The 27,216-nt window shown below is 34.2% G+C and overlaps 2 protein-coding genes and 1 long non-coding RNA gene across 3 annotated transcripts; all 3 read right to left on the reverse strand.

Moving 5' to 3' along the window:
* Positions 1 to 3,529: 3,529 nt before the first annotated feature.
* Positions 3,530 to 4,505, reverse strand: LOC116000072. The gene is made up of 2 exons (XR_004094061.1): positions 4,349 to 4,505; positions 3,530 to 4,264 (listed from the first exon to the last, which is right to left on the reverse strand). It is a non-coding gene; the product is annotated as an uncharacterized LOC116000072 (long non-coding RNA).
* An 895-nt stretch (positions 4,506 to 5,400) lies between these two features.
* On the reverse strand, positions 5,401 to 6,788 carry LOC116000496 (lignin-forming anionic peroxidase-like). Its single transcript, XM_031240586.1, has 3 exons — positions 6,576 to 6,788; positions 6,255 to 6,449; positions 5,401 to 6,129 (listed from the first exon to the last, which is right to left on the reverse strand). The coding sequence occupies exons 1-3, from the start codon at positions 6,786 to 6,788 to the stop codon at positions 5,575 to 5,577; spliced, it is 963 nt and encodes a 320-aa protein (XP_031096446.1). The 3' UTR covers positions 5,401 to 5,574.
* Positions 6,789 to 13,943: 7,155 nt separating this feature from the next.
* On the reverse strand, positions 13,944 to 15,409 carry LOC116000310 (peroxidase P7-like). Its single transcript, XM_031240380.1, has 3 exons — positions 15,167 to 15,409; positions 14,852 to 15,046; positions 13,944 to 14,725 (listed from the first exon to the last, which is right to left on the reverse strand). Exons 1-3 carry the CDS (start codon positions 15,377 to 15,379, stop codon positions 14,171 to 14,173), a joined length of 963 nt encoding a protein of 320 aa, XP_031096240.1. The 5' UTR covers positions 15,380 to 15,409; the 3' UTR covers positions 13,944 to 14,170.
* Between the last annotated feature and the right edge of the window lie 11,807 nt (positions 15,410 to 27,216).

Consider the following 27,216-nt stretch of genomic DNA (forward strand, 5'->3'; position numbering starts at 1 on the left):
CATCTTTAATTTATGTTTGTTCGTAGTTCGCTTTTAATTTTAAAGGGTAACCTGCATTGCGTTTTTATTATTAATTAATAGAAGAAGGGTAACCTGCATTGCGTTTTTATTATTAATTAATAGAAGAAAAGGCTAAGAGAGTAACAAACATATATGCCACTTATGTCAATAGCAAAAAAAAAATGACATATATGCCACTTATGTCAATGCATATCTAGTCTTCTCTAGTTTTGGTTAAGTGACATTGCTGATGAAATCATCCTTTCTATTACTTCATTTATTATTTTCCCTTTTTTCATCTTTAATTTATGTTTGTTCGTAGTTCGCTTTTAATTTTAAAGGGTAACCTGCATTGCGTTTTTATTATTAATTATTAATAGAAGAAAAGGCTAAGAGAGTAACAAACATATATGCCACTTATGTCAATAGCAAAAAAAAAAAGACATATATGCCACTTATGTCAATGCATATCTAGTCTTCTCTAGTTTTGGTTAAGTGACATTGCTGATGAAATCATCCTTTCTATTACTTCATTTTTTATTTTCCCTTTTTCATCTTTAATTTATGTTTGTTCGTAGTTCACTTTTAATTTCAAAGGGAGTAACCTGCATTGCGTTTTTATTATTAATTAATAGAAGAAAAGGCTAAGAGAGTAACAAACATATATGCCACTTATGTCAATGGCAAAAAAAATGATTAAGAAACTAAGCAGGTATAATAATATTACTTCAGTTCATATAAAACTATACCATTTTTATCCTTACAATATACCTCTACACATAACACATCACATATGATAACCTCAATCACATGAAAAAAAAAAAAAAACTATGTTCTTATTTCCATCTTGTTGGTTTCGGGACCTTTGGTCAATCACTCCGCAGACCGACATAACCAATTGAATGAAAATAAAATGTAAAAAAATAAACAAAGACAAATATTTTGACGCACGAAAACCCAACGGCAAAATTCGTGCCAAACAAGAAATTCACTAGTTTTTTATAACTAGTAAAAAAAGATGAGAGTGGACTACGGATACTCTAATACCTTGGGTACATGAAAGAAAAAATGGCAAACCAGAGATCAGACAATTGGCAAATAGCACATGCATACATGGATTATATACTATAAGCAATGCTATATTAAATGCCTTAAGTAATTAAGGTACAAAGTAGCCATCTTACTAGACAATGTAAATAAAGAAAAATAAAGAAAAATTCACTTTATTCACAACAGGGTGCCAAAATAACCCAATTTAGATTAAAAAAAAAAAAAACAAAAAAACAAATGCGGCAAATAATGATAAGGAACCCAAAGCTCCATCAAGAAGAATCAAGAATTCACCTTAAATTTAAGACAAAATATGTCAAAATAACCCAATTCACTACATCTGGAACAATTAATGATCAAAGCTCACAAGACTAGATCAGAAAAAATCCATAACAATTCACCTTATATTAAAACAGAGTAAGCAATTAAATATCCAAAAATGAAATACTTAATTATCAAAAAGCACAAAAGCCCCACAAAAAAGAATGGATATGGATTCACATCATATTTTAACGCACTATCAATATAACCAAATTCACTTTATACAAATACATATTAAAAAAAACAACAAAGGGAATCCAAAACCCCCCTAATAATTACTAGGAATAAACAATAAACAAAACACTAGAAATCAACACTTCCTCAACAGAGAGACAAAACCCATACGAATAAACAATAAAAAGAACACTAGAAATCAACAACACTTCCACAACAGCGACAAAACCCATACACAAAAAGATATACAATTGAAACCAACAGTATTTAGTAAAAGAACTCAAGAAAACAAAATCTTGAATTCAAAAGACTTACTACAAAAAATCACTTTAAAAAAATAAAAACAATTCAAAACACTTAAAAATGCTGAACAGAATTTCAAAAACTAAAAAGAACACCTAAATAACATCATTTCAAGAACTAAAAAGAATACTTAAAAATGCTGAAAATCATTTCAAAAATTAGAAACAATTGAAACCACTGAAAACCATACACAATTCACTACAATAACTGGGGTGTGTCAAAATAAACCCAATTCAGTATATCAAAAACAAATAGAACAAATAATGATTAAAGAACTCAAAGCCCCAACAAGAAGAATCAATAAGAATTCACCGTAGAATGTGTCAAAATAACCCAATATACTACATCAAAAATAACTGAAGTTAATAACAGATCACACAGACCTCAATCAATCAGGAAGGAATCCATACAGTTCCCCTTATGTTACAGCACAATTTGTCAAAATAAAACAATTAAATATATCCAAAAATAAAAGATATTCAAAGCACACAAGGCCTTACCAAAAAATTCTATACTGTCAAAACAACTCCATTCACTATATTAAATATTTGAAAATAAATAAATAAATAAAGGAACTCCATAACCCACAAAAAAATTACTACGAATTAACAAAACCCTATAAATCAATACCACAAACAAAACCCATACACTAAAAGATACACAATTGAATTTACCAAACAATATTTAGGGAAAGCCCAAAAAAACAAAATCAAGAATTCATAGGTCCAACAATCGTTACAGTTCATTTGAACTAAAATACTTGAAAAGAAGATAAATTTATATTTAAAAAAAAAAAACAAAAACAATAAAGTATACATGATAACAGTGAACCACTTCAAATAACTAAAAGTCATTATCATTTCAAAAGTAAAAATTACACTTAAAACCACCAAAAGTCAAATAATGAACAAATATCCCAATTCAATATATATATATATCAAAAACAAATTGAACAAATAATGATAAAAGAACACAACCCATTATACAGAATCAATAAGAATCTACCTTAATCAAGCACACAGGCCTCAATCAAGAATTCACCTTTTAAGTTACAGCAGAATGTGTCAAACTAACCAAATTCAATACATCAAAAAACAACTTTTCAAAGCACACAGGCCTCGATCAAGAAGAATCCATAACAATTCATCTTTCATAACTATTCAACTTGTATCCAAAAATGAAACACTTAAGATCAAAACACACAAACCCCACCAAAAACGATGAATAACGAATTACCTATTGAAAGCAGACAGTGAAAATATTACCAAATCAACTAAGGAACTCCAAAACCACAAATAATTACAACAAATTATCAGAACCCTCTATAAATTATTACTGATTCAGGAACTCAAAAACCCACAAATAATTACTACAAATTATCCCTCTATAAATAAATAGAGCCAGAGACAAAAACCCATACACAAAAAAGATATACAAATGAATTACGAACAGTATTTAGTAAATAGTAAAACATAAATACAAAAAAAAAAAAAGAACAGAATTTTTGAATTCAAAATGATGAATAACGAATTGAAAGCAGACTGTCAAAATATTACCGACTGACACAGGAACTCAAAAACCCACGAACAGTTAACACAAATTATCAGAACACTATATCCTTATATTGAAAGCAGACTGTCAATTACCCGATTGACTCAGGAACTCCGAAACCCACAAATAATTAAATACGAAATATCAGAACCTTATATAAATCAACACTGCCAGAGACAAAATCCATACACAAAAAAGATATACAATTGAATTACAAACAGAATTTAGTAAAACAAAAATCCAAAAACAAAAACATAATTTTTGAATTCAAAACCCACTACAAAGTATAACGCTCCGTTCGAAATGATCAAGAATATATATATATTATTATATATATAAAGAGGGAGGGGTGTGTAGCAATAATGGAGTAGAAGGCTGACAGAAAGAACAGGAAAGAAAGAAAGAGCAGTAGAGGGAACCTGAAGAGAATAATAAGCCATCGTCGTCGCGGGGTAGGGGAGGGGGGGATTACGAGACAGTAATTCCAAAAATATTATAACTGTGGAACCGAGCCATTTCCGGCTCCGCGTATGCGAGAGCCAGTTAGGCTGGTTCCCTGTTCGCCCATCAAAGGATGGAGCTTTGTGTTTATTTTGGAGCCTTGAGGCCCCTTTTATAGGAGCCTCAAGGCTCCCATGCCACTTTTCCCACCGATGTGGGAAAAGTGGCAAAACTAAGGCCATGTTTGGTTCGCAGGAAGTACTTTTTCACGGGATTTTGTTTTCCAGTGCTGCTGGGAAGAAAAGTTCGTTTGTCAAGACCATTTTACCCTTGTTGTTTTCTTCTTCCTCCCCCTTTCTTCTGATTCTTCTCGCTGATGGACCTCCGCTCACTGCCTCATCCTCTGCCGCCGCGAGTCCACTTCCTGCGTCGCCGCCGCCTCTCATCTATTTCGCAAATTAAAGAGAGGAAAAAACAAACATGGATGAAAAAAAAAAAATTAACCAACCTGAGTCAAGGTTGCCTTCTCTGAGCTCTTCGATCCTGCCAAAAAAAATAACCGCCTCTGCGCTCTGCTGATTGCTTCGACAGTTCAACCACACAGACGGCGCTGCTCATCTGCTGCTTTGAGAACATTGATGAATGAAGAAGGAACAAAACCTAATTTTATTATCATTGTTATTGGGCCTCAAAATTGAATTAATAATAATAGGAGTTTTTTTTTTGGAAATATAATAATAGGAGTTGTGGGCTCTAGTTTACTGGTTTAGCTTTTAGATATTTTATAATAATAATAATAATAATAATAATAATAATAATAATAATAGGGGCATTTAGGTCTTTATACACATCATTCCTTATAATTCTAAATCCAACCAAACAACAGAATTTATTTTCCCAGCAACTTCTTTTCCACCAACCAAACAATATAATTTATCTTCCTGATAACTACTTTTCTACGAAATTTCACTTCCACTTCCCTTCAAATATTTTCCGCGAACCAAATGTGGCCTTATTTGATTATAACTTTACAAAATTAATGAAAAAGGGTGTAATAAACTCCTGAACTTTACTCAAAAAGCCAATTAGATCCTTAAATTTTTAAAAGTTACAATTAAGCCATAAACATATTATTTTGAAGGCATTGAAACCTAGAAATTTGTTGGTAACCTGTAATTATTAAAGGTTACCTAGGATTTTGGCAACCCCCCACCATTTTCCAGCCACAATCACTGGCGACCAGGCCAGTTGGTTGCCTTCTCCGACGATGGAGAATGCAGACCAACTGGTCGCCATCTCCTTCACTAGAGGAGGCGACTAGTTTGGTCGCCACCTCCGAATGCAACCAGCGACCAGACGGCCAGTCGCCGGTGATTGTGGCCGAAAAATGATGGAAAGGTCGTCGGAACCCTAGGTAATATGTAATTACAAGTTATCAATCGGTTTTTGAGCTTCAATGATTCAAAATAGCATGTTTATGGGTTTAATTATTGTAACTATCAATGGCTTAATATCCCCATGCCTATCAAATATACTAACAAAAAGTAAAAACCACTAGAATTGAAGAAAAAAAATCAACTTTATTTGGGATGCATGTGATCTGTTCTACATTTGTATATTTTCATTGAAACAATTAAGCCTCAAAAATGGTAAAAGGAAAAAGAAAATAAATGAATTAACCAAGTACATACAAAAATAATTGTGTAATCTTTTAACAAGAAAAGAAAGAATTGTTCAGTAGTAGTTCACCCTTCTGCAGTTGACTCGAATTTGACCATTGTTCCCTGTCAGTGGTTTAATATCCCCCATTTTGATCATGGAGTTAGCAAAGTCATTGGAGAAAGCACCATGATTCCTGCTATACAACTTAACAAGATCATCAGTTTGGCCACCAGTAAACAATGCTTGATCAGACACCAACAGCCCTTTGTTTTTCACCAAGTTCTTGAAATACTTGGCGTCGAAATAAGCAGGAGTTGGGTCAAGAGAAGCCAGGCTCGAGTTTCCCCCATTCATAGGGCAATTCGCTTGCCTTTGCCTTGCAAACTTAGAATCGATGTCTTTATCCCCGTAGATGCGCTGCCGAAATGTAAAGCACTGAGCAAATCCTAAGGTGTGACCGCCCGAAAGTGCAACCAGATCCTTAATATTCAAACCTTGATTCTTGAAATTGTCTGTCAATTGAGATAAGTCCATAAATGGACTTGGAAGATTATTGTTTGCTGCGTCTTTGCTTGCTGAAGTTGAATCCCTCCTTCCTAGTTTCACCTCCCATGTTGGTCCTCCTAACTGCACCGTACCCAAAAGTATACATAACTCATGTTAAAGCTAGTTATTTGGGTATGTATATATATAATGATGACTAGTGCAAATATAGTTTTTAATATAATGGTGAGATAGTATTGAATATATACCGCAACTACAGAATCACGAGCAGCCACAGCCAATATGTCAGCACAGGAGATTACTGGGCGACCACACACTCTATCAACTTCCAACTTGATTCTATCAATGACTTCAAACCCTCTAGCAGAATTATTGTTAGCAAGTGCATTCTTTTCACTATCAATAGTAGGCGTAGAGTCTAGCAGAATTGAAGCATCACAACCCTGTATTCCGGCCAATGAATATAATTGAGTTAGGAGAATTAATTAGATTGAGATTTGAATAGTAAAGTAACGAAGACTTTAAACTTAAGTAGATAGAAAAAAGATACGTAATGCATGAAATATTACATTAACGAAACAATCGTGAAAATGTAGACGTAATAAAGAGCCACCCATTCGTCGTTCTTGCTTTATGGCGTCCTCGACAACGCGTCTAATCGTGGGCAAAGCTTGAGGGCAGACATGATTGTAGAAGGAAGGAGAGAGAGGATGTGAGAACGCTACGGTTGCAAGAGAAAGCAAGAGCAGAGCGTTAAGATAGAAGAATGTAAAAGATGCCATTTCGATCTGTGAATTGCTTAGCTTGCTTAGAATGTGTTTTGAGTTTTTGTGAAGAGAGCTAAAATAAAGGATGTATTTATAGGGCACAAGTTAAAAATAAGACTTAGGCAACAAAGAATAGGTCGTTGTTTGAAAATTGAAAATATAATATATGGAAATTAATTTACATACGAAACATAATCCCTATGTATATTGAACTATTCTGGCCTTCTGGTACAAACCAGGTCTTGAAAATTACACAATACTAATTAATATGCATGATAAATGATTATTTGACTTCCGGAGACCGGAATACCTTGCCAATAATTTAATCACATCAACTCTTTTTCAACCGTTTAATTATATAGCAAATAATAGCCAAATATTAATGAGTGATTTTTGTATGAGAACATATTATTAAACAAATAAATTAAAGAATGATGACATCACATGCTAGAAATATTATAATAATAATAATAATAATAATATTATTATTATTATTATAAACTAATTTGAAATGGGCAAATGAGCATGTCATCGAGCAACATATCTTTTTTTTAAAAATTAAAATAAAATAAATGAAAGTTATATACTAATTAAGCATAGTCGTACAGTGACCAGTTCAAGGCACTGAAGGCAGTGCAGCTAGCGTAGCACTCGCTTTTCATTTTCTAGCGGAAACTGTCAAATAGTCAATATATTTCCGTAACAAGCAAGAGGTAGTCAATAATTCGTAATAAATTATACGGCAAGTATAATTAAAGAAAAGTTTGAGAAACGAGGACAACTACTCTCCAGTTAAGTCCGTCCAATGATTTATTTGATATTACAAAATTTTAAATTTTACTTTTTGTAAAAGTTGTCTATTAACATTCTAAGTTTGAGTTAGTCACTTATATATGGACGACGAGTTAATGTCATATGAGATCCTGCGAGTATAGTGGTTTTTTCACATTTAGTCTGAACTTTCAAATTGACCATCAGTGGTCCTTCGACTTTTAAATTGTTGTCATCGGTGATCAAAGTTAACCATCTATGACCATTCAATTTTCAAAATATAACCAACTGTGGTCCTCCTAGAGCGAGCATAGTTGGTTAAAATTTAAAAATTGAAAGATCATGGATAGTTAAACGTGGTAAAACCACTATACTCAGAGGAACTCATATGGTATTAACTTTATGAACAATTTAGATTAGTTTATCTTCTTATAGTATTTCACTGAAGAGGATCGCACAACAAACTTTACCTAGAGTGCAACATCGAATAGCGGTTGCGAACTTTTCTATAAATTCTATAAATCAAAGAAAAGTATGAGATTTCGTCCAGCAAGATAGCTAAATTAACCATGTCAAATATATATAATAATTAATTTGAATGAAAATGAAGTGTTAAAAAGTAAATTAAAAGATTCAATTAGGGTTTTTTTGGAAATTTGAAAAATGACTATCGGAAGTCATTTTTTGAATTTCTAGTGTTTGACTACTCAAAAAAATAAAGTGAAAGAAAAATATTAATTCTAGTTACCTGGGGGTGAATAGACTGTACAAATTTTGAAAATTATCAACAACGATTCGGTTGAAGGAGCTCCGAAAGTTTACTTCTTTGCTACTTCAACGATTTGATAGTTTTACGCAGCAGAAATTATTTATACCCCTTAGTTTGTTTGTTTGGACGTAGTTTGTTCATTGAAAGATTAAGTTTGCGTGAATGTTATGCAGTATGTAAAAGTTGTAATGGAGAGAGAGAGAGAGAGATTTTTTACAGTGGTTCGACCAGCTCAGCCTACTCCACTCTTCTCCGTAAACACTTAGGAAGTTTGCACTATTTCGTTAGTACAAAAGGACGTCCATGCCTTGAACTAACACAAAGTTTGGCCTTGAACTCCACAGGTTTTTCAACTCAATCGAGTTTACTCCACCTCTTTTTACTTCTACCGAGTAAAGATACCAAGGGGTTGAAGAAAAGGATTCTTCAATCTCCAACTAAGAGCTTGGCTTGTTGAATATGGATATGAGCTTTCTTCACAGAACAAGACTCTTGAAACTGGATATGCATTTTGAACTTTCTCTCCCACTAATCTTGCATGATTGTTTGCATTTTCACGCTTTGAACACTCTAGAAATTTTTGAATAGACCAACACCTTCTTCAATCTTGAATGAAGGTATTTATATGCGTTTTATAAATGTGTCTGTTGGAGGGAAACCCATTTAATTTCAAACGTCTATTAACCAAACGTCTATAATTAATCGGGAACGAGGCGAGGTAGGGAGGGGTATCCCCGTCCCCGATGGGGAATCACACATATTCTCCATCCCCATCTTCGTCCCCGTCCCCATTCCCCGAAAATTTTCCCCATCCTCGTTTTCGTCAGGGCGGGGATCGGGGATCGGGGATCCTCGTCGGGGATGGGGCACATTGTCATCCCTAGGTAGATCATTCCACCATTCGACATTTACAACATTTCGATCTTGTGGTCTTCTACTCTTCGAATCTCCATCTCGAACTCTTCAAGTCTTCGACTCTTTGAGGTCTTCATCTTCAAGCTATTCGAAAGGTAACCATTCGAGTTACTATTCAAACTTGTTGAGATTATCCGAAATGTAACCTTTCAATTATCATTCATATTGTTTTGTTTATCCGAACTGTGGCATCTCAAGTTACCATTTAGACTATTCGAATTTGAGAAGAAATAACCTAAGTCTAAAAGATAAAATAAATAGAGGACTAAAATTCTTAGCTTTTGGTATCATCAAAATCTAAATTAGAAATGTTCCTAAAAATTTCTCCTTTTTGGTGATGTCAAAACCTATACCCAAATTATATGGCAGTTTTAAACTTTTTATTTATTTTTCCATTACAATTCAGCCATTAATTAGAGTTTGACAAATATTTCTAAGGTTAGCTCAAAGGAAGGCTCGTGACAAAAGTGGAAGACTAAAGATTAAACATGGCATGAAGATATTGTGCCTCAATTAGCATAGGAAAGTTATGTATATCATGATATATTATTACCTTGTATAGTTAGTATAGTTTTGGTAGGTTAATTATTTTATGTATTAGTAAATTAGTATAAATAGGTCCATTGTATATGAAGAGGAACAACAAGAGAAATATATTGTTATTCTAGTCTTTTAATTCTTCTTCTTGGAGTCCTCACACGCTTCAAGTGTGAAAGTGGAGTTTGCCGTAACTCGAATACGGCTAGGAGCTAGAAGCCTGCTCGAAAGGTTTCTTTTGTTGCATATCGAATTTCTATACGTAACATTGGTGCGCGCTTTCATTGATTCTATTGGTGAGAGTATCCCCTATCTTTTTCTTTTTCTTTTGATTTCTATTTTTTTTTATTTGGCAGCATCTGTTAGAAAATTCCAAAAGAAAAAGCCAAAAAAAAAAGCCAAAACAAAAAAAAAAGTGGAGAAATATACCTTGCATTTCAACACTCCTCATTCCTACCTTATCTTTTTACGGAGTATATATTTATTTATTTATTTTTATTGCATCCCATAGAAATCTTTAAAAAAAAAAAAAAAAAAAAAGAAGAAGAAGAGAGAGAGAGAAAAAAAATTTTGAAAACAAGAAGAAATCAGTGGAAAATCCATAAAAAAAAAAAACAAAAAACAGAGAAAAAAAAAGAGTGGAAAAATACGGCAAAAAAAAATTATTATGGAAAACATTACTCATAGGTGCTTATTGGTTTCTGTACACCAAGTATGGTATCCAATTGATGATTTTGTATTGTATGAGATCTTTTCTACAAAATGACCCGTACGATATGATACTGTAAAATACAAACACCAAGAAAAACCGGAAAACACGATCTTTTATTAGCTCAAGGATCCAAACCCGGTTACAAGTCAAGAAGTGCTCAAAGTGCTCGGCAGGTCGGCAGTGGGCTTCCCTACTGTCCGAGCTCACTTTAAGTCTTAGTTTAGAAACAGCCTAAAAAGCCCCCCCTCTCCCCTCATAAATGCGCTATTTATAAGGGAGAGAAGTGCGGTTGCCGGACCTCCGGCATGGCGGGAACGTGGCGCGCATGCGCCCGCCTCACTCTTTGCCCAAGCGGGAAGGAGTACGTGGCAGTCCTTGGCACGCCGCGTCGTGAGCCTGTCGGGGGCACTGTTCGGCCCGTGACGGCCGAGCCCACGTCAACCTTCTGACCAACCGAGTCCCCGACCGCACAGCCTCCGACCGGGTCTGGAGTGCATCCGACCGGTTCAAGAGTATATTCACTATCACAATATATTGATATTTTAAAGGATAAGGGTCACACCTTCCAAGCTTTGATATGGTTTGATTCCATTGTGGATTTGATCATAGCCAAACAAACATTCCATGGCGAAAACATTTATGATGGGTATTGCACTATGAATATAGAATTTCCTGATGCAGAATTAATAATGCCTACATGTAGAGAAATATATAATCAAACTCCGACTCTTCGGGTGGAAATTGATTCAGAAGTGATAATCGAAAAAGAAATTGGTGATAATGTGGTTGACATGAGTTTTGGTGCAACTGTTGGTGAGGACTATACTAATCAAGCCAATCAAGAAGAAATTAAAAATTTTACTGAGGATGAGGTAGATCCTGCACCAAATACTATGGGGGAACACATAATGATCCGCAAGGATTCGGCCCAAATTGAAGCACCAATTAAAGATAAAGCCCAATTGTTTCAAGAATCAATTTTCACATCAATAGTGTCTTTGGAGGAAAGTCCCATCCACTTTGCAGTAGAAATGATTCCCAAATTGGTCCAGATCATGACACCAACAAGGAATTATTTTACAAGACAATCCAGTGTACATGTTGTCTATGATGTCCACGTTTGGCAAATCAATCAAGCAATATCGTCAAGGTATGGATATGCTCATTTCCATACCTACACCTTGAGGACAAGGTGTTTTTTGAAGGGGTGGAGAGTGATACGCCCTTAAATGTAATTATATAGCTTTTTAGAATTAGTAGGATAAATAGGATATGATGGTACAACTTAATTAGTGGGAGAATTAATATTGTGCCTCAATTAGCATAGGAAAGTTATGTATATCATGATCTATTATTACCTTGTATAGTTAGTATAGTTTTGGTAGGTTAATTATTTTATGTATTAGTAAATTAGTATAAATAGGTCCATTGTATATGAAGAGGAACGACAAGAGAAATATATATATATATATTGTTATTCTAGTCTTTTAATTCTTCTTCTTGGAGTTCTCACATGCTCGAAGTGTGAAAATGAAGTTTGCCGTAACTCGAATACGGTTAGGAGCTAGAAGCCTGATCGAAAAGTTTCTTTTGTTGCGTATCGAATTTCTATACGTAACACAAAGTCACACACTATTCCAGCACAACAAATAGAACCAACAGATTAACAACAATCTGCTAGCTGCTCCATAGAGAAAGACTATAAAAAAAATCTACATTAATTGAACAGAAAATGAACAATCATCAGCACCATCCAAGAAGTCAAGGAAAAAGAAACATTTTGTTGCTAGTCTTGATGATGAATTGACAGAGCCACCTGCTGAACTTCTATCCAAACTTATCTATTAACCAATGTTCTTGTCTCGAAAATCGAGTAACTCTAAATCATAAAATGGCAGAAGTAATATACAGAATTGGATGCCGAGGACCCCAAGGTCAAACTTCCCCATCCCAGCTTGATCTATGTACTTCTATCTGCACAAGGACTCAGAGCCTATTAGTATAAAGTTACTGAGCAGCCCAAAACAAGAACAATTGATCACATATTGTTGACACTTCCTCTTGTTCTTGATGTTACTCCTGAAACTGAACTGCCCTTTACACAAGTCTCTAAACAACCTGCACCAACACCGCTTGAGACTGACAATCTTACAACACAGGTCTTAATACAAAGCATTTAAGAGCTCAACAAAGCCATTGACATTATGGTGAAAAGAAGAAACTTGGACCTAAAGTTTCTAGAAGAACTCACAATCCGAATGGAAAATGATGATATTACGGCCACAACATCACAGCAGGATGAAAAATGCCATACTGAAGATCTTGACTCATCTAACCTCCAAACGTGCTTGGCCCTGCTAAGAAATCTTGCGGCTACAGATTCGCGAGTACAGAAATCTGGCAATGACGGGAGCACATGAAAATTAATCATGGTTACTCTACTGTTACTGGTTCTAAACTTTGTCAAAATTGAACAAGGCGTTTGAGACACTTTGCTAAAATTGAAGTAGGCATTTGAAACACTTTGCTTTAAAGACATCATCTTCTGTGAATTTGGTCAAAGTTCACCTTGAACTAAAAATGGTTATAATAAGTAGATTTTGTGAACTTTGTATCAGGAATTGTCTTGTTTGTCCGTTAATCAAAAGATTTGACTTCATTTTGTTTAAAGAGTATTCTATATATATGGTGTTATGGTTTATAGAACACTTGTAAAAAGATCAGTTACCCCTCTATATGGTGTTATGGTTTATAGAACACCGCGTTTGTTCAAGATATAGTTCACAAATAAGTTCAAGTCCTTGTTATCAGATAGATTGGGTTTGTACTAACATTTAAGGTTAGTTCAAAGGAAGGCTCGTGACAGAAGTGGAAGACTGAAGACTGAACCTGACACAAAGATAGTTCAAGATCGATATAGCTCAAGACAGTTAATCTGTTACTGATTATCTCATAAGTAGTATTTAAAGCATATTCCCCCCTTATGAATTGATTTATAGAAATTTACAAAGAAAGAATTCTAGAGACAGTTGTCGGCAAATCCAATGGAACTAAACCGAGCAACATGACACACGAAGGTTCTATTAATCTATTTTTGAAGTACTTTAGGCCGATTGACTACACGAAGTTAACACGGGAGTGCTGCAGTTGAGGGGAGTCTCGACTTGATTGATCCGGAGATCATTCATTGATTCTTGAGGAAGGAACTCTACATCAGTTGGTTATGGTATAGCATGGGGATTAGAGTTCTTCGTTCACATCATTGTGTTTTTGGTAGAAATGTTTCTCTTTGAAGTTGAATGAAGAATTGGGCAACTTTTTGTGTGGTGCACCCAGACATAGGAATAGTTAATTCCAAATTGGGTTAACAAATTTCTAGAGTGTTCTTACTACTTTGGTTGATTGATTCTTGTGTGAACTTAATTCTGCGACGTTATCTGAACTAGTTCATAAACAAACTCTCTGTGAAACATATCTGAACATGCAGTATTGTTTTTTACTTGTTGATTGAATACATTGAGAAATCACTAATCAAGTAATTGGACTAAGGGATAATCTAAACCCTAAATTTCATATAATTTTATTGAAACAATTAAGCCTCAAAAAAGTAAAAGGAAAAAAAATCAAAGAATTAACCAAGTACATACAAAAATAATTGTATGATCTTTAATTAACAAGAAAAGAAATAATTGCTCAGTAGTAGTTCACCCTTCTGCAGTTGACTCGAATTTGACCATTGTTCCCTGTCAATGGTTTAATATCCCCCATTTTAATCATGGAGTTAGCAAAGTCATTGGAGAAAGCACCATGATTTGTGCTATACAACTTAACAAGATCATCAGTTTGGCCACCAGTAAACAATGCTTGATCAGACACCAACAGCCCTTTGTTTTTCACCAAGTTCTTGAAATACTTGGCGTCGAAATAAGCAGGAGTTGGGTCAAGAGAAGCCAGGCTCGAGTTTCCCCCATTCATAGGGCAATTCGCTTGCCGTTGCCTTGCAAACTTAGAATCAATGTTTTTATCCCCGTAGATGCGCTGCCGAAATGTAAAGCACTGAGCAAATCCTAAGGTGTGACCGCCCGAAAGTGCAACCAAATCCTTAATATTCAAACCTTGATTCTTGAAATTGTCTGTCAATCGAGATAAGTCCATAAATGGATTTGGAAGATTTTTATTTGCGGCGTCTTTGCTTGCTGTAGTTGAGTCCCTCCTTCCTAGTTTCACCTCCCATGTTGGTCCTCCTAACTGCACCGTACCCAAAAGTTTAATTCATGTTAAAGCTAAGCTAGCTAGCTACTTATTTAATTTGGGTATATGTATATATATAATGATGAGTAGTAGAATAATGGTGATATAGTATAGAATATATACCGCAACTACAGAATCACGAGCAGCCACAGCCAAAATGTCAGCACAGGAGACTACTGGGCGACCACACACTCTATCAACTTCCATCTTGATTCTATCAATGACTTCGAACCCTCGAGCAGAATTATTGTTGGCACCTGCATTCTTTTCACTATCAATGGTAGGCGTAGAGTCTAGCAAAATTGAAGCATCACACCCCTGCATCCCAGCCAATGAATTGAGTTAGGACAATTAATTAGAATGAGATTTAAATAATAAAGTAGAGAAGAGTTTAAATTTAAGTAGATAGAAAACGATACATAATGCCTGAAATATTACATTAACGAAACAATCGTGAAAATGTAGGCGTAACAAAGAGCCACCCATTCGTCGTTCTTGCTTTATGGCATCCTCAACAATGCATCTAATCGTGGGCAAAGCTTGAGGGCAGACATGATTGTAGAAGGAAGGAGAGAGAGGATGTGAGAACGCTACGGTTGCAAGAGAAATCAAGAGCAGAGCGTGAAGATAGAAGAAGGTAAAAGATGCCATTTCGATCTGTGAATTGCTTAGCTTGCTTAGAATGTGTTTTGAGTTTTGGTGAAGAGAGTTAAAGAAAAGGATGCATTTATAGGGCACAAATTAAAAATAAGACTTAGGCAACAAAGAATAGGTCGTTGTTTGAAAATATAATAGGGAAGTTAATTTGCATAAGAAACATAACCCCTGTGTATATTGAACTATTCTGGCCTTCTGGGTACAAACCAGTTCTTGAAAACTACACAATACTAATTAATATGCATAATTATTTGACATTCGGAGACCGGAATGCCTTAGCTTACCAATAATTTAATCACATCAACTCTTTTTCAGCATTTAATTACACTATAATAAAAAATGAGATGATAATATTATAAATTGTGATGATAACTTCAATTTACAAATGATTCATTAAATTATCATTAGAGTCACGTTATATTTATTTACTAAAATCATTCACAAATATTCGCCATGCTCACTAACGTTTGATTATGGTATCATTTTTTTGAACTTTTTTTTTGTGATAAGAAAAATTCATAAGCACTACCTGAATATGTATTGGGTAAAATTCACTCATGTCTAATAACCAGTAAACTACATGTTTGGTAAACCAAATTCTTTTTATATTTGATTGTTGTGTGCGCTCTTTACTAACTCATGGTCCAATGCAATTGACCAAGTTACATGATTGAGAAAAAAAAATCTTTTTGTAGATCTTATAAATAATATCATATTGTAGTAAAAAAATAATATAATATTATTATATTATATTATATAACAAATATGAGTTAATACCTCCAATGGTCCTTCGAATATTGTGTTATTACCAGCAAACATCCTTCGAGTATAAAATGACCTCCAAACGTCTTTCGAGTTCAAAAGACCGTTCAAGACAGTTAGTTTATTGGAGCTTAATCAGGAAGAACGATTATAAATGCCCTTCTTTCTCTTTTCAGGTGACAATGATGGTTTTTAAGATTTACTCAGTAAAATTTAGAATTCTGATTAGGGCATGCATTTGCATGAAGTCTAAATGGAGCAACTTTCATATCAACGTTGAATTTGATGCTTAAAGATTACAGGCTGTTTAACCGCTAGAACACAACTCGGGAGAGTTACGTTGCAGTTGAAGGGGAGTCTCAACTTCGAAGATCAGGGGATCTACACCAACTCTTCAAGAAGCTTCGACGAGATTGAAAGGGTGTGGAGCATTCATGAAGTTCAAAGTATTTCGCTCAGAATCAATTCAATTGCTTGGTAAAACATGTTTGATTGATTATGAATGAAGAGTAGGGCAATCATTTCAGTGGTGCCCCCAGACGTAGGAATTGATATTTCGAACTGGGTTACCAAACGTCTCTTGTTCTTGTGCACTTCCGTTATTGCATGTTTACTGTTTTGGGTGTTAATGCTTCTTTGCACTATTAATCAAACTAGTTCACTAGTTATATCCAATAACTCTATTGCGAATTGTATCTGTTGTCATTAACACATAAGTCTTAATATTGAGTTACCCCTTCCTATACTTCAAATAAAAACAATAATAATAAAATAATAATAATAATAATAATAATAATAATAATATTATTATTATTATTATTAAAAGTTAACTTGAAATGGGCAAATGAGCATGTCATCGACCAACATTTTTTATTTAAAAATAAATAAAACTTATACTAATTAAGCATAGTGACTACTGACCAGTTCAAGGCAGAAGTGCAGCTAGCACTCGCTTTTCATTTAATTTTATAGCGGAAACTGTCAATAGTCAATATATTTCCGTAACAAGCAAGAGGTAGCCAGTAACACGTAATAAATTATACGGCAAGTATAATTAAAGAAAAATCTGAGAAATGAGGATAAGCGGTCAACTACTCAACAGTTACACCAAGACCTTATGATTTAGTGGCACCAAGTTGCACTCACATATGGGAGGTTGTGAGTTCAAATTTTAATGAATGCGGTATTGACTATTTGTGTTTCGGTAGGTTAGGAGAGAAAATAGTTATGATCAGCTGCATTGTCACAGAGTCAGTAGTGCTCTCAAAATTTTAAGTTTTACTTTATGTAAAAATTGTCTATTGACATTCTAAGCTTAAGTTAATCACTTGTGGACAACTTAGGTTGATTTACCTTCTTATGGTCTTTTGCTGACTAGAATCACAAGGCGTATTTTACCTAGAGCGCAACAACGAATAGCAGTTGCGAACTTTTCTGTAAATCGTGTAAATCAAATTAAAGAAAAGTATGAGATCTCTTCAAGCAAGATAGCTAAATTAACCAAGTCAAATAGAATAATTAATTTGAATGAAAATGAAGTGTGTCAAAATGTAAATTAAAAGGTGATTTAGGGTTTGTTTGAAAATCTGAAAAATGACTTTCAGAAGTCATTTTTTGGATTTTAAGTGTTTGGCTACTCAAAAAAATAAAGTCAAAAGGAAAATATTCATTCTAGTCATCAACGGAAAAATGTCTAATTTGATTAAAAAATATCTTCCTAGATTTTTAGTCGGAATACATTTTTGAGATTCTTTTTTTTTTTTTTTTTGAGAAAGATAACTTCATTAGATCAAATAAGAGGAAAGAGCATTACAAAGGAAGATGGGAGAGTTAAAAAACCACTCCGAACAATCAGACAAAGAAACAGACTGCCTGGCAAGTATATGGTCGCCTTCGCCAAGGAGGAAGGCAACCAATTTCTGGTCGCCTTCTCCGACAAGGGCGACCTGAAATGGTCGCCCTCGCCGGAAATGGCGACCGGCGACGCTCACCGGAAATTTTCGCTACAGGACGGATATTGTTGCCGGAAATTTTAATATTGGGTTAATTGCTCCTTTTTGTGGTTTTAATGGCTTAATTGCTTTGTTTTTTCGAGTTTAGTGGCTTATTTGAGGGTTATTTGAGTTCGGTGGCCTAATTGGTTGTTCCCAAATAGTACAGTGACTTATTTGTAGTTTATATTCATGATCCACACAACCAGTCGTTATATCGTGGACCATGGTCCAAAAACGACACCGTTTCTTTAAGTAAAGAAACGACTGCCGTAGCATATTAACGGAGCTCCGTAAATGAAATTACAGTTTATCTCAAATGATACTGCCTCACATTTTTTTATTATCAAACGAAACTATAGTTATATTAAAATGAAATTGTAGTTGTGTTGAAAGGAAACTGTAGTATATATAAAATGAAAATGAATAACAGTTTCACATATTTGAGTGTATAATGTTGAAAGAAACTGTAGTTATATCGAAAGGAAATTGTAGTTATGTTGAAAGAAAACTGTAGCTGTGTTGAAAGGAAACTACAGTGTATATAAAATGAAATTGAATAATAGTTTCACATATTTAAGTGTATATTGTCCAATGAAACTGTGGTTATATCGAAATGATATTGTAGTTGTGTTGTAATGAAACTATAGTGTATATAAAATGAAACTGAATAACAATTTCACATATTTAGGTGTATAATATCGAATGAAACTGTAGTTATATCGAAATGAAATTGTAGTTGTGTTGAAAGGGAACTGCAGTCTATATAAAATGAAATTGAATATGTTATACACACAAAGTTACTTTTTGCGGAACGGGTGCCGTTTATTTTCATTAAAAGGAACGACATCGTTTTTATGCCCGAACTACCATGCTTGGTGGACCGCGGTACACAATGCATTGTGGACCAAGGTCACAAAATGACGTCGTTTTAATAAGTGGGAGAAACGACTCTCGTAAATCTACGTAACTGATACTACAGTTCATCTCAAATGATACTACAGTTGTGTTGGACTGATACTGCAGTTGTGTTGAAAAGGGAACTGTAGTTGTGCGGATCAGATGCTGTTTCATCCGTCTGGAACTGCAGTTGTGTTGAATTGATACTACAGTTGTGTTGAGGTCGATTCATCCGTCTGGAACTGTAGTTGTGTTGAACTGATACTGTAGTTGTGTTGAAAGGGAACTGCAGTTGCAGGAATGGAGGTCGTTTCATCCGTCTGTTTTCATTAATCAAAACGACATTGTTTTGTCACTTGGACCACAATGCTTGGTAGACCGCGGTCCATAGTAAAATTTGCGTCAAGTTATTGTGGTCCACACAGCTGTATGGATTATACTATCAAATAATGTACATTCAATATAAAAATAATGTACTTTTAGTATATTAAAAATGTACACTGTATTCAAGGGATGTACATTATTTGTGTACTGAATGTACATTATATTGTATAATGTACATTCAGTACACAAATAATGTACAGTATAGGGATAAGTGTCAAATAATCCCTCTATTTATACTAATTTGTGCAATTAAGCTCTTCAACTTCAAAAAGCTTCAATTAGATCCTCAAACTTACAAAATAAGTGCAATTAACCTATTTTGTAAGTTACTTTCAGGTAACCGGTAATTAACTTATGACTACATTTTTTAAATGATATAATTTATTAATTTTCCTTTTTAATTAATAGTAATAATAATATAAATACATTTAAAAATAAGAAAAAAATATGTTTATTTATATTTGATTGGTAGTTCGCCGGGTTCATCGTCTCACCGCCACCACAAATTGTTCGTGCCTTCTTCCACGCATTCCGTCAATCATATTCCGTTCTCTGGTCACCATCCATTAAGAAGGCGTCTTGCCTTCTTCCACGCATGAGACCTTCTTTCAGGTGTGGAAGAAAGCAACAACGACCTTCTTCCATATTTGGAAGAAGGCAACAACTGCAGGGACAAACGACGGCAAAATATTTTTAATAATAAAACATAAAAATAAAATCATAATATATATTAAAAGTTACCTTACCATTAACCAGTAAATAACTTGTAAAATCAGGTAAAAAATGGTTAATTGCTTAATTTTTTGAGTTTGAGGGGCTAATTGGAGCTTTTTAAACTTTAAGGGTTTAATTAAACATTTCAATATTGTTGAAGGGCTTATTTAACCCTTATCCCTTTAGTATATTAATTAAAAATGTACTTTTTGTTATGTTCCACACACACTATGTGGACCATGGTCCACCCAATAATTTGCCATGCGAACCAAACCAAACCCCATTATATCCCCAAAACTTTTTTTTAAAAATCTCGGTTTCAATCCATTTGGGCCTGAGAATTTTTCGGGATGCATAATGAAAAAGAGCTTTCTTCACTTCATCACAAGTGGCTCGTCGCAGGAGCGCAAATTATGCCGTGGACCCAGGTCCACCTTGCAAGGTGGACCTGGGTCCAAAACAAAGTCGTTTTATGCGTTTTTTTTTAAAAAAATTTTGTTAATTAACGCCGTTAATAGAGCTTGGGAGCAGCAGGCGGTTGTTCGATTCTCGCAAAACAATTGGCGCTTTTCTCGTTCGATTCATCATCGCAGTTCTCCAGTCATTCACCATCATCGCAAAACAATTCTTCACTCATTCATCATCGCAATTCTCGTTCGATTCATCATCGCAGTTCTCCTCCGATTCATCATCGCGAAATTCTTTCGATTCACCATCGTAATTCTTCTTTGCAATTCTTCTTCAATGATGGCAGAGGCAGTAGATCAACTAAGTTTACACGTTGATGGCTCATCTTCGATTGCAGGTTTTAAGTTTGGATTCATGTTTGATGAATATAGATTTATGTTTGTTTTTTTTCGAATTTATGATTTATGGTTAGATTGATTGTGTAACCATGTATTTGAGTTTTAGATTCACACTTATACAGCTCTACATTCACAGTTACATAGTGATAGATTCACACATTTAGAACACTACATTCACGTTGTTTCCTGATACTCTGTTTTATGTTTTATATTTGCAGTGATGGCAGAGGCAGTAGATCAACTAAGTTTACACGTTGATGGCTCATCTTCGATTGCAGGTTTTAAGTTTGGATTCATGTTTGATGAATTGTATATATTTATGTTTGTTTTTTTCGAATTTAGGATTTATGGTTAGATTGATTGTGTAACCATGTATTTGAGTTTTAGATTCACACTTATACAACTCTACATTCACAGATACATTGTTCTAGATTCACACATTTAGAACTATAGATTCACACTGTTTCCTGATACTCTGTTTTATTTTTTTATATTTGTAGTGAATGCAGATTTAGTTGTTGTCTCAACAAGCAATGATCAAGGCTGTATAAATGTTGAGGATTCTACTTCAATTCCAGGTTTTTTTTAAAAATTGTTTTTTAGAGTAAAATTAGTGATTCATATTGATTTAGGATTTATGTGTAGTTGTGTGTAATAGTGTTTGATGTGTGAATATAGAGTATAGGAACTGTGAATATAGAGTTTTGAATGTGTGAATGCATAACAGTGTTGATATAATTGCTAAACATATTGCCCCTGAAATGTGTGAATGTGGAGGTTTCTACAAATGTGTGAATCTGTAACATACTTCTACAAATATGCTTTAGAGATTTGATGGAAATGTTATTCTTTTAGTAGAGTGTAGCTGGATTTATTTGGCATTCCCCGCCCCCCTCTACGTAGAGAATATATTTCCATTAGATTGCTTTTTATTTGTTTTCTTTGGTATGCTTTTCCATACTTGAGGTTATATTTCATATGTGCAGTTGATCAAGATTTGGTGGGTATTGTAGTAAGTAATGGTGATGAAGCGTATGAGTTGCATAACGATTATGCATTTAGAGTTGGTTTTAGTGTGAGGAAGGGTAAGCAACGCTACCAAGGGTCTACTAAAAATGTTAAGATGAAGACATTTTTGTGCTCTAAGGCTGGTAGTAAGTCCAAGAAAAACAGTGGTGTTAAGGCGTATTCAAAGATTGATTTAAGGATGGGGTGTGACGCATATATTCAGTTTGATGTAGATGGTAATGGGGTGTGGACAGTAACAAAACACGAGAAAGCTCATAACCACAAGCTAAGCACTAAAGACAAGAGTCACCTACTTCGTTCGCACAGAAGAGTGGGAAATAATCAACTTTCATACTTAAGAGACTTAAAGAAGAGTGGGGTTCCCTTGGCGGATGGGATAAGGTTTTTGAAACATCAGTCAGGAGGGTCTCCACTCGTTGGGTTTACCAATCGAGATGCTTACAATTCATTGGCATCTGATTCATTGAAGAGCTTGGATGGAACTGATTCGAATTCGTTGATTGAAATATTTAGGAGGAGGCAGTGTAATGAGCCTGACTTCTTTTTTGACTTTGAAGTTGATGATGATGCAAGATTAACTAGCTTTTTTGGAGGGACGGGCAAATGAGACGAGACTATGCGTTGTTTGGAGACTTGTTAGTGCATGATACAACATATCGCACTAACAAGTACGACATGATATGTGGTCCATTTGTAGGGATGAACCACCATTGTATGAATATTATGTTTGGGTGTGGTTTTTTGATGAACGAAAGGATAGAGTCATTTGTATAGTTGTTTAGAGCATTTCTTAGATCTATGGGTGGCAAATGTCCACAAACCATTATGACTGATCAATGTGCAGCCATGGTTGCTGCCATCTCTCAAGTGTTTACAACATCACGGCATCGTCTTTGCATATGGCATATCGGTGAGAACTCGAAGAAGCACATCAAGACACTTAGGAACAATAAGAATTTCATGGATCTATTTAATTGTTTGTTGAAGTACACAGACACCGAAGCTGAGTTTGAGTTGTATTGGTCAAGGTATGTTATTGTATTTTACTCATTCACTTTGAGTTTGAATTTTCAATACTATTTTTGTAAAATAATGACTTATTGATTTGTGAATATACAGTATAGAAGCTGTGAATCTAGAGTACTAAATGTGTGAATGTAGAACAGATAGTAATATAATTACTGAACAAGTATCACTGAAATGTGTGAATGTGGACGTTTGAAACTGTGAATGTATAGTATAGGGTTTGTGAATGTAGAGTTATGAATGTGTGAATGTTTATCAGACTTGAATTCAGAGATCCTTAAAACTGTGAATGTAGAGGAGTGTATTTGTGAATATAGAGTTATCAGATTGTGAATATAGTTTCTAAAATTGTGAATATTTTTTCCTTTTGTGATCTTATGATTTTCAGGATGGTGATTGACTATAAGTGTCATAAGAATCCGTGGTTAGAAAAATTGTACGATTGTAGGGAAAAATGGTGCCTGGCATTTAACAAGGATTACTTTTCTAGTGGCATTTTATCCTCACAAAGGAGTGAGACCACAAACCATTCAATTTCTAGAAAGCTAACAAAGACAGCAGGGCTTTGTGATTTCTACTCATCGTTTGTGAGCGTTGTTTCTGAATAGAGAAGTAAGGAAAATGGTGAGGATTTTCGGTGTGCTCAAGGCATGCCCAATATGATGATGGATGATGTGAAACTTCTTTCACATGCTAGAGAGGTATATACCATTGAAATATATTATATGTTTGAGGAACAATTCTTGAAAGGTGCTGCTTGTCATCAAGATAGTGTTTTGGATGATGGCTGTCATTTGAAGTATCATGTTTGGCGTCCTGATAAAGATATTATAAGGCATGAAGTTAGTTTTAAGCGTTCCAATTTAGATATTTCTTGCAGTTATAAGTTGTTTTCTGAATTAGGAATTTTGTGCTGCCATTGTTTACGCATTATGAATGTACATTGCATTTGTTCTATTCCCGATAAATACATTTTGAAAAGGTGGACAAAGAAAGTTGCTGAAAGCAAGGCTGTTGATATGGGTTCTTTGTCTTCTAATGTTGGTGTTGCTCCTTCAATTTGGGTTGTTGAGATGACCATGAAGTTTCAAAGACTAATTGTTTCTTGTCAAGATAATAGTGCAGCTAGACAGCGTTGTGAAGAAGCTTTTGAAAGTGCAAAGAAAAGTGTTGAAACCGAGGTTGGTTATGTTCATATTGAAGAGTTTGATGTCCCATCTTCAAGTGGTATTGTACAAGATCCATCAAGCCGGAGATTGAAAGGTGAGCGTAATAAGAGGCGAAGTAGTATTATTGAAAAGAAGTCTGCTGTAGCTAGGGGGCGAAAGAGTTCTGCAAATAAGGTTGCTTCAATTACAAAGGGTGTTGTTCAATCTATTTTGTCGGGAAGTTTATCTGAGATTGCTGGGGATGGATATCTTGTACATCCAAGTTCTGGGAGTTCTGAATTAGTTCATGTTAATAAGAGATGACAATATATTTTTTGTATTTGTGAACATTTAGTTATAAAATTTCTTTGGAGTTATTAATTAGTACATTTCAGTGATGCTTGTGGAGTGTTGAAATTGTGAATTTAGAGTTATTAAGTTGTAAATGTTTAGTTTTAAAACTGAAATGTAGAACAGATAGTAATATAATCACTGAAATGTGTGAATGTGTAGTTTTCAATGTGTGAATATAGTGTATAGAATATGTGAATATATAGAAACGAAAGTGTGAATGTTGAACAAATAGTAATATAATTACTGAACAAGTGTCACTGAAATGTGTGAATAGTAATATAATTACTGAACAAGTGTCACTGAAATGTGTGAATAGTAATATAATTACTGAACAAGTGTCACTGAAATGTGTGAATATTAATATAATTACTGAACAAGTGTCACTGAAATGTGTGAATATATGACTAATTACTGAACAAGTGTCACTGAAATGTGTGAATATATGACTTTTCAAACTGTGAATATAGAGAATTGAAGTTGTGAATATAGAGACATGAGTGTGTAAATCTAAAACAGATAGTAATATAATTTCTGAAATGTATGAATGAGGACTTTTCAGACTGTGAATATAGAATATTGAAGCTGTGAATATAAAGACATGAACGTGTGAATGTAGTATTGAAGCTGTGAATATAAAGACATGAACGTGTGAATGTAGAACAGAAGCTGTGAATATAAAGACATGAACGTGTGAATGTAGAACAGATAGTATGAATATAAAGACATGAACGTGTGAATGTAGAACAGATAGTAAGAATATAAAGACATGAACGTGTGAATGTAGAACAGATAGTAATATAATTATTGAAATTGTGAATTTGGATTTATTAAGTTGTGAATTTGGTTAACAGGGTTAAGATTATTATGGTCAATGGTCAATTTTATAGTTAGAGAAGTGTGAATGTGGTGTTTTGAAATTATGAATATAAAGCTATGGGGGTGTGAATATGTAACAAAATTAAAACTTGTACAAAAAAGGATTACAACATAGTTCTACAGGAATTCAAGGAACTATTGTATATTCACATTTGAGTACAAGCTGTTCATTTCTTGTTGTACAAGAGTTTGGTTTTCTTGATCACAATGTTTTTCAATGTGTTGGCACACCACCTTATGATTGTTGCGGCGTACCTGGCCCTCAATCCAATTAAGAAGTCTTCCTACAAATATACAAGATCAAATAAATACTTTATTGCAATGCTAGGAAAAAAAAAAGAGAGAAGAAATTATTCAAAGCTAGTATTTGTGTACTTACATTTAAGCTTGCTTTCTTTCTAAATCCCGGGTTCCATTTCTTCAATGTCCCTTTATATGTTTCCATATGTCTCATTACAAATAGTCCGCAATCAATATAATTTTCTGATTCTTTCCAACTCATGTCAACAACCTCTTCGGTTAGCTCATCCACCTTCCAGAATAGGGCAGATGACCCCAGTGCTAGGTATTCTTTTAAAGTTGTAACATGGACATAAATATTTAAGTCTACCACTGTTACACATTCACACATTCATAATAGTATATTCACAGATTATCTACTCTACATTCACAGATTGAAAATACCACATTCACACATTTCAGTGTTAGATTTTCAGTGATTATATTACATCTGCTATACATTCACACTTTGATAATTCTATATTCACACTTTATATACTACATATTCACGGTTTGAAAAGTACACATTCACATACATGTAGCAACTCAAAAGGAGCTCAAGTTGTTGATCAACTTACCAAGAGGGTTGTGCAATCTCCATACTTGTCCTTCATGGTAACACCACAGACTAAGGACTTGTTGTCAATTATTTCAAGTTTTGAGGCTTTAACATTGATGCAAATGAGAAAATAGTGCCCGTGACGAAGCACTGGAAAGAATATCTAAGTTCAAAAAAGGAAAATAAAAACAGTGTCATTAATGTCTTGAATGTGACTAGATAAAACTGTTGTTGATAAACTCACCAGGTCCGCATCATTTATGTCCAAATTTTGTAGGCGCTCAATTTAATATGTCATCCGTTCATAGAAGTTTTGTTTCTTTTTTTCCATCGGGAGACATTTCATCCATTCGTGGGTGGGATCTAGTTGTAACTAAGATTAAAAAAAAAAAACAAAGTTCTCAATTTGAATACTTTTTTAAGTCAGAAATACGGATAAATAATTTTAAGTTCACAAATTTTTATGCTTTGTGTGTGAATGTGGGGTATATAAACTGTGAATATAGAGTATAGAATATGTGAATCTTTAAAATAGTTAACACAGTCCAGCAACTTGTACCCTGTAATGTGTGAATGTATAGATTTCAAATTGTGAATTTAGAGTATAGAAACTGTGAATATACTAGTATGAATGTGTGAATCTGTAACCAAGCTAACACAGTTATACCAATATTTAAAAAGTATACTCGTTTACAAATTCAAAAAGGACTTACGTAGGCAATTGTGCTGAAAAACACCCTCTTCGGTTGCCCGGGTGCACGCTCTTTGTCAAGCATTGAGAGCCTCAATGCTCATACATCTAAGAAGATATTTTCAACTTGGCCAACACTGAGCGAGATGAAGTGATCCCTAGTGATATCAATGTCACTAAAGCTGAAAAGTAATTCACTACAAAAGGCACAAAAAAAATTAAAATTAAAAAAATAGAAAATATACCTAATTCACATTGATGTAAGTAATTAATAAATATTTAGATGGAACATACTCTTTAATGTAAGTAATT

Source organism: Ipomoea triloba, chromosome 12, assembly GCF_003576645.1.
Source record: "Ipomoea triloba cultivar NCNSP0323 chromosome 12, ASM357664v1".
NCBI classification, from domain to species: Eukaryota; Viridiplantae; Streptophyta; class Magnoliopsida; order Solanales; family Convolvulaceae; genus Ipomoea; species Ipomoea triloba.

Excerpts from the sequence above, each read along its gene's own strand:
- LOC116000496 (XM_031240586.1), bottom strand. The coding sequence starts at position 6,788 with ATGGCATCTTTTACATTCTTCTATCTTAACGCTCTGCTCTTGCTTTCT. Across the intron at positions 6,450-6,575 it reads TTCACGATTGTTTCGTTAAT|GGTTGTGATGCTTCAATTCT; the intron begins GTAATATTTCAT and ends GCCGGAATACAG. Across the intron at positions 6,130-6,254 it reads CTCGTGATTCTGTAGTTGCG|TTAGGAGGACCAACATGGGA; the intron begins GTATATATTCAA and ends GGTACGGTGCAG.
- LOC116000310 (XM_031240380.1), bottom strand. The coding sequence starts at position 15,379 with ATGGCATCTTTTACCTTCTTCTATCTTCACGCTCTGCTCTTGATTTCT. Across the intron at positions 15,047-15,166 it reads TTCACGATTGTTTCGTTAAT|GGGTGTGATGCTTCAATTTT; the intron begins GTAATATTTCAG and ends GCTGGGATGCAG. Across the intron at positions 14,726-14,851 it reads CTCGTGATTCTGTAGTTGCG|TTAGGAGGACCAACATGGGA; the intron begins GTATATATTCTA and ends GGTACGGTGCAG.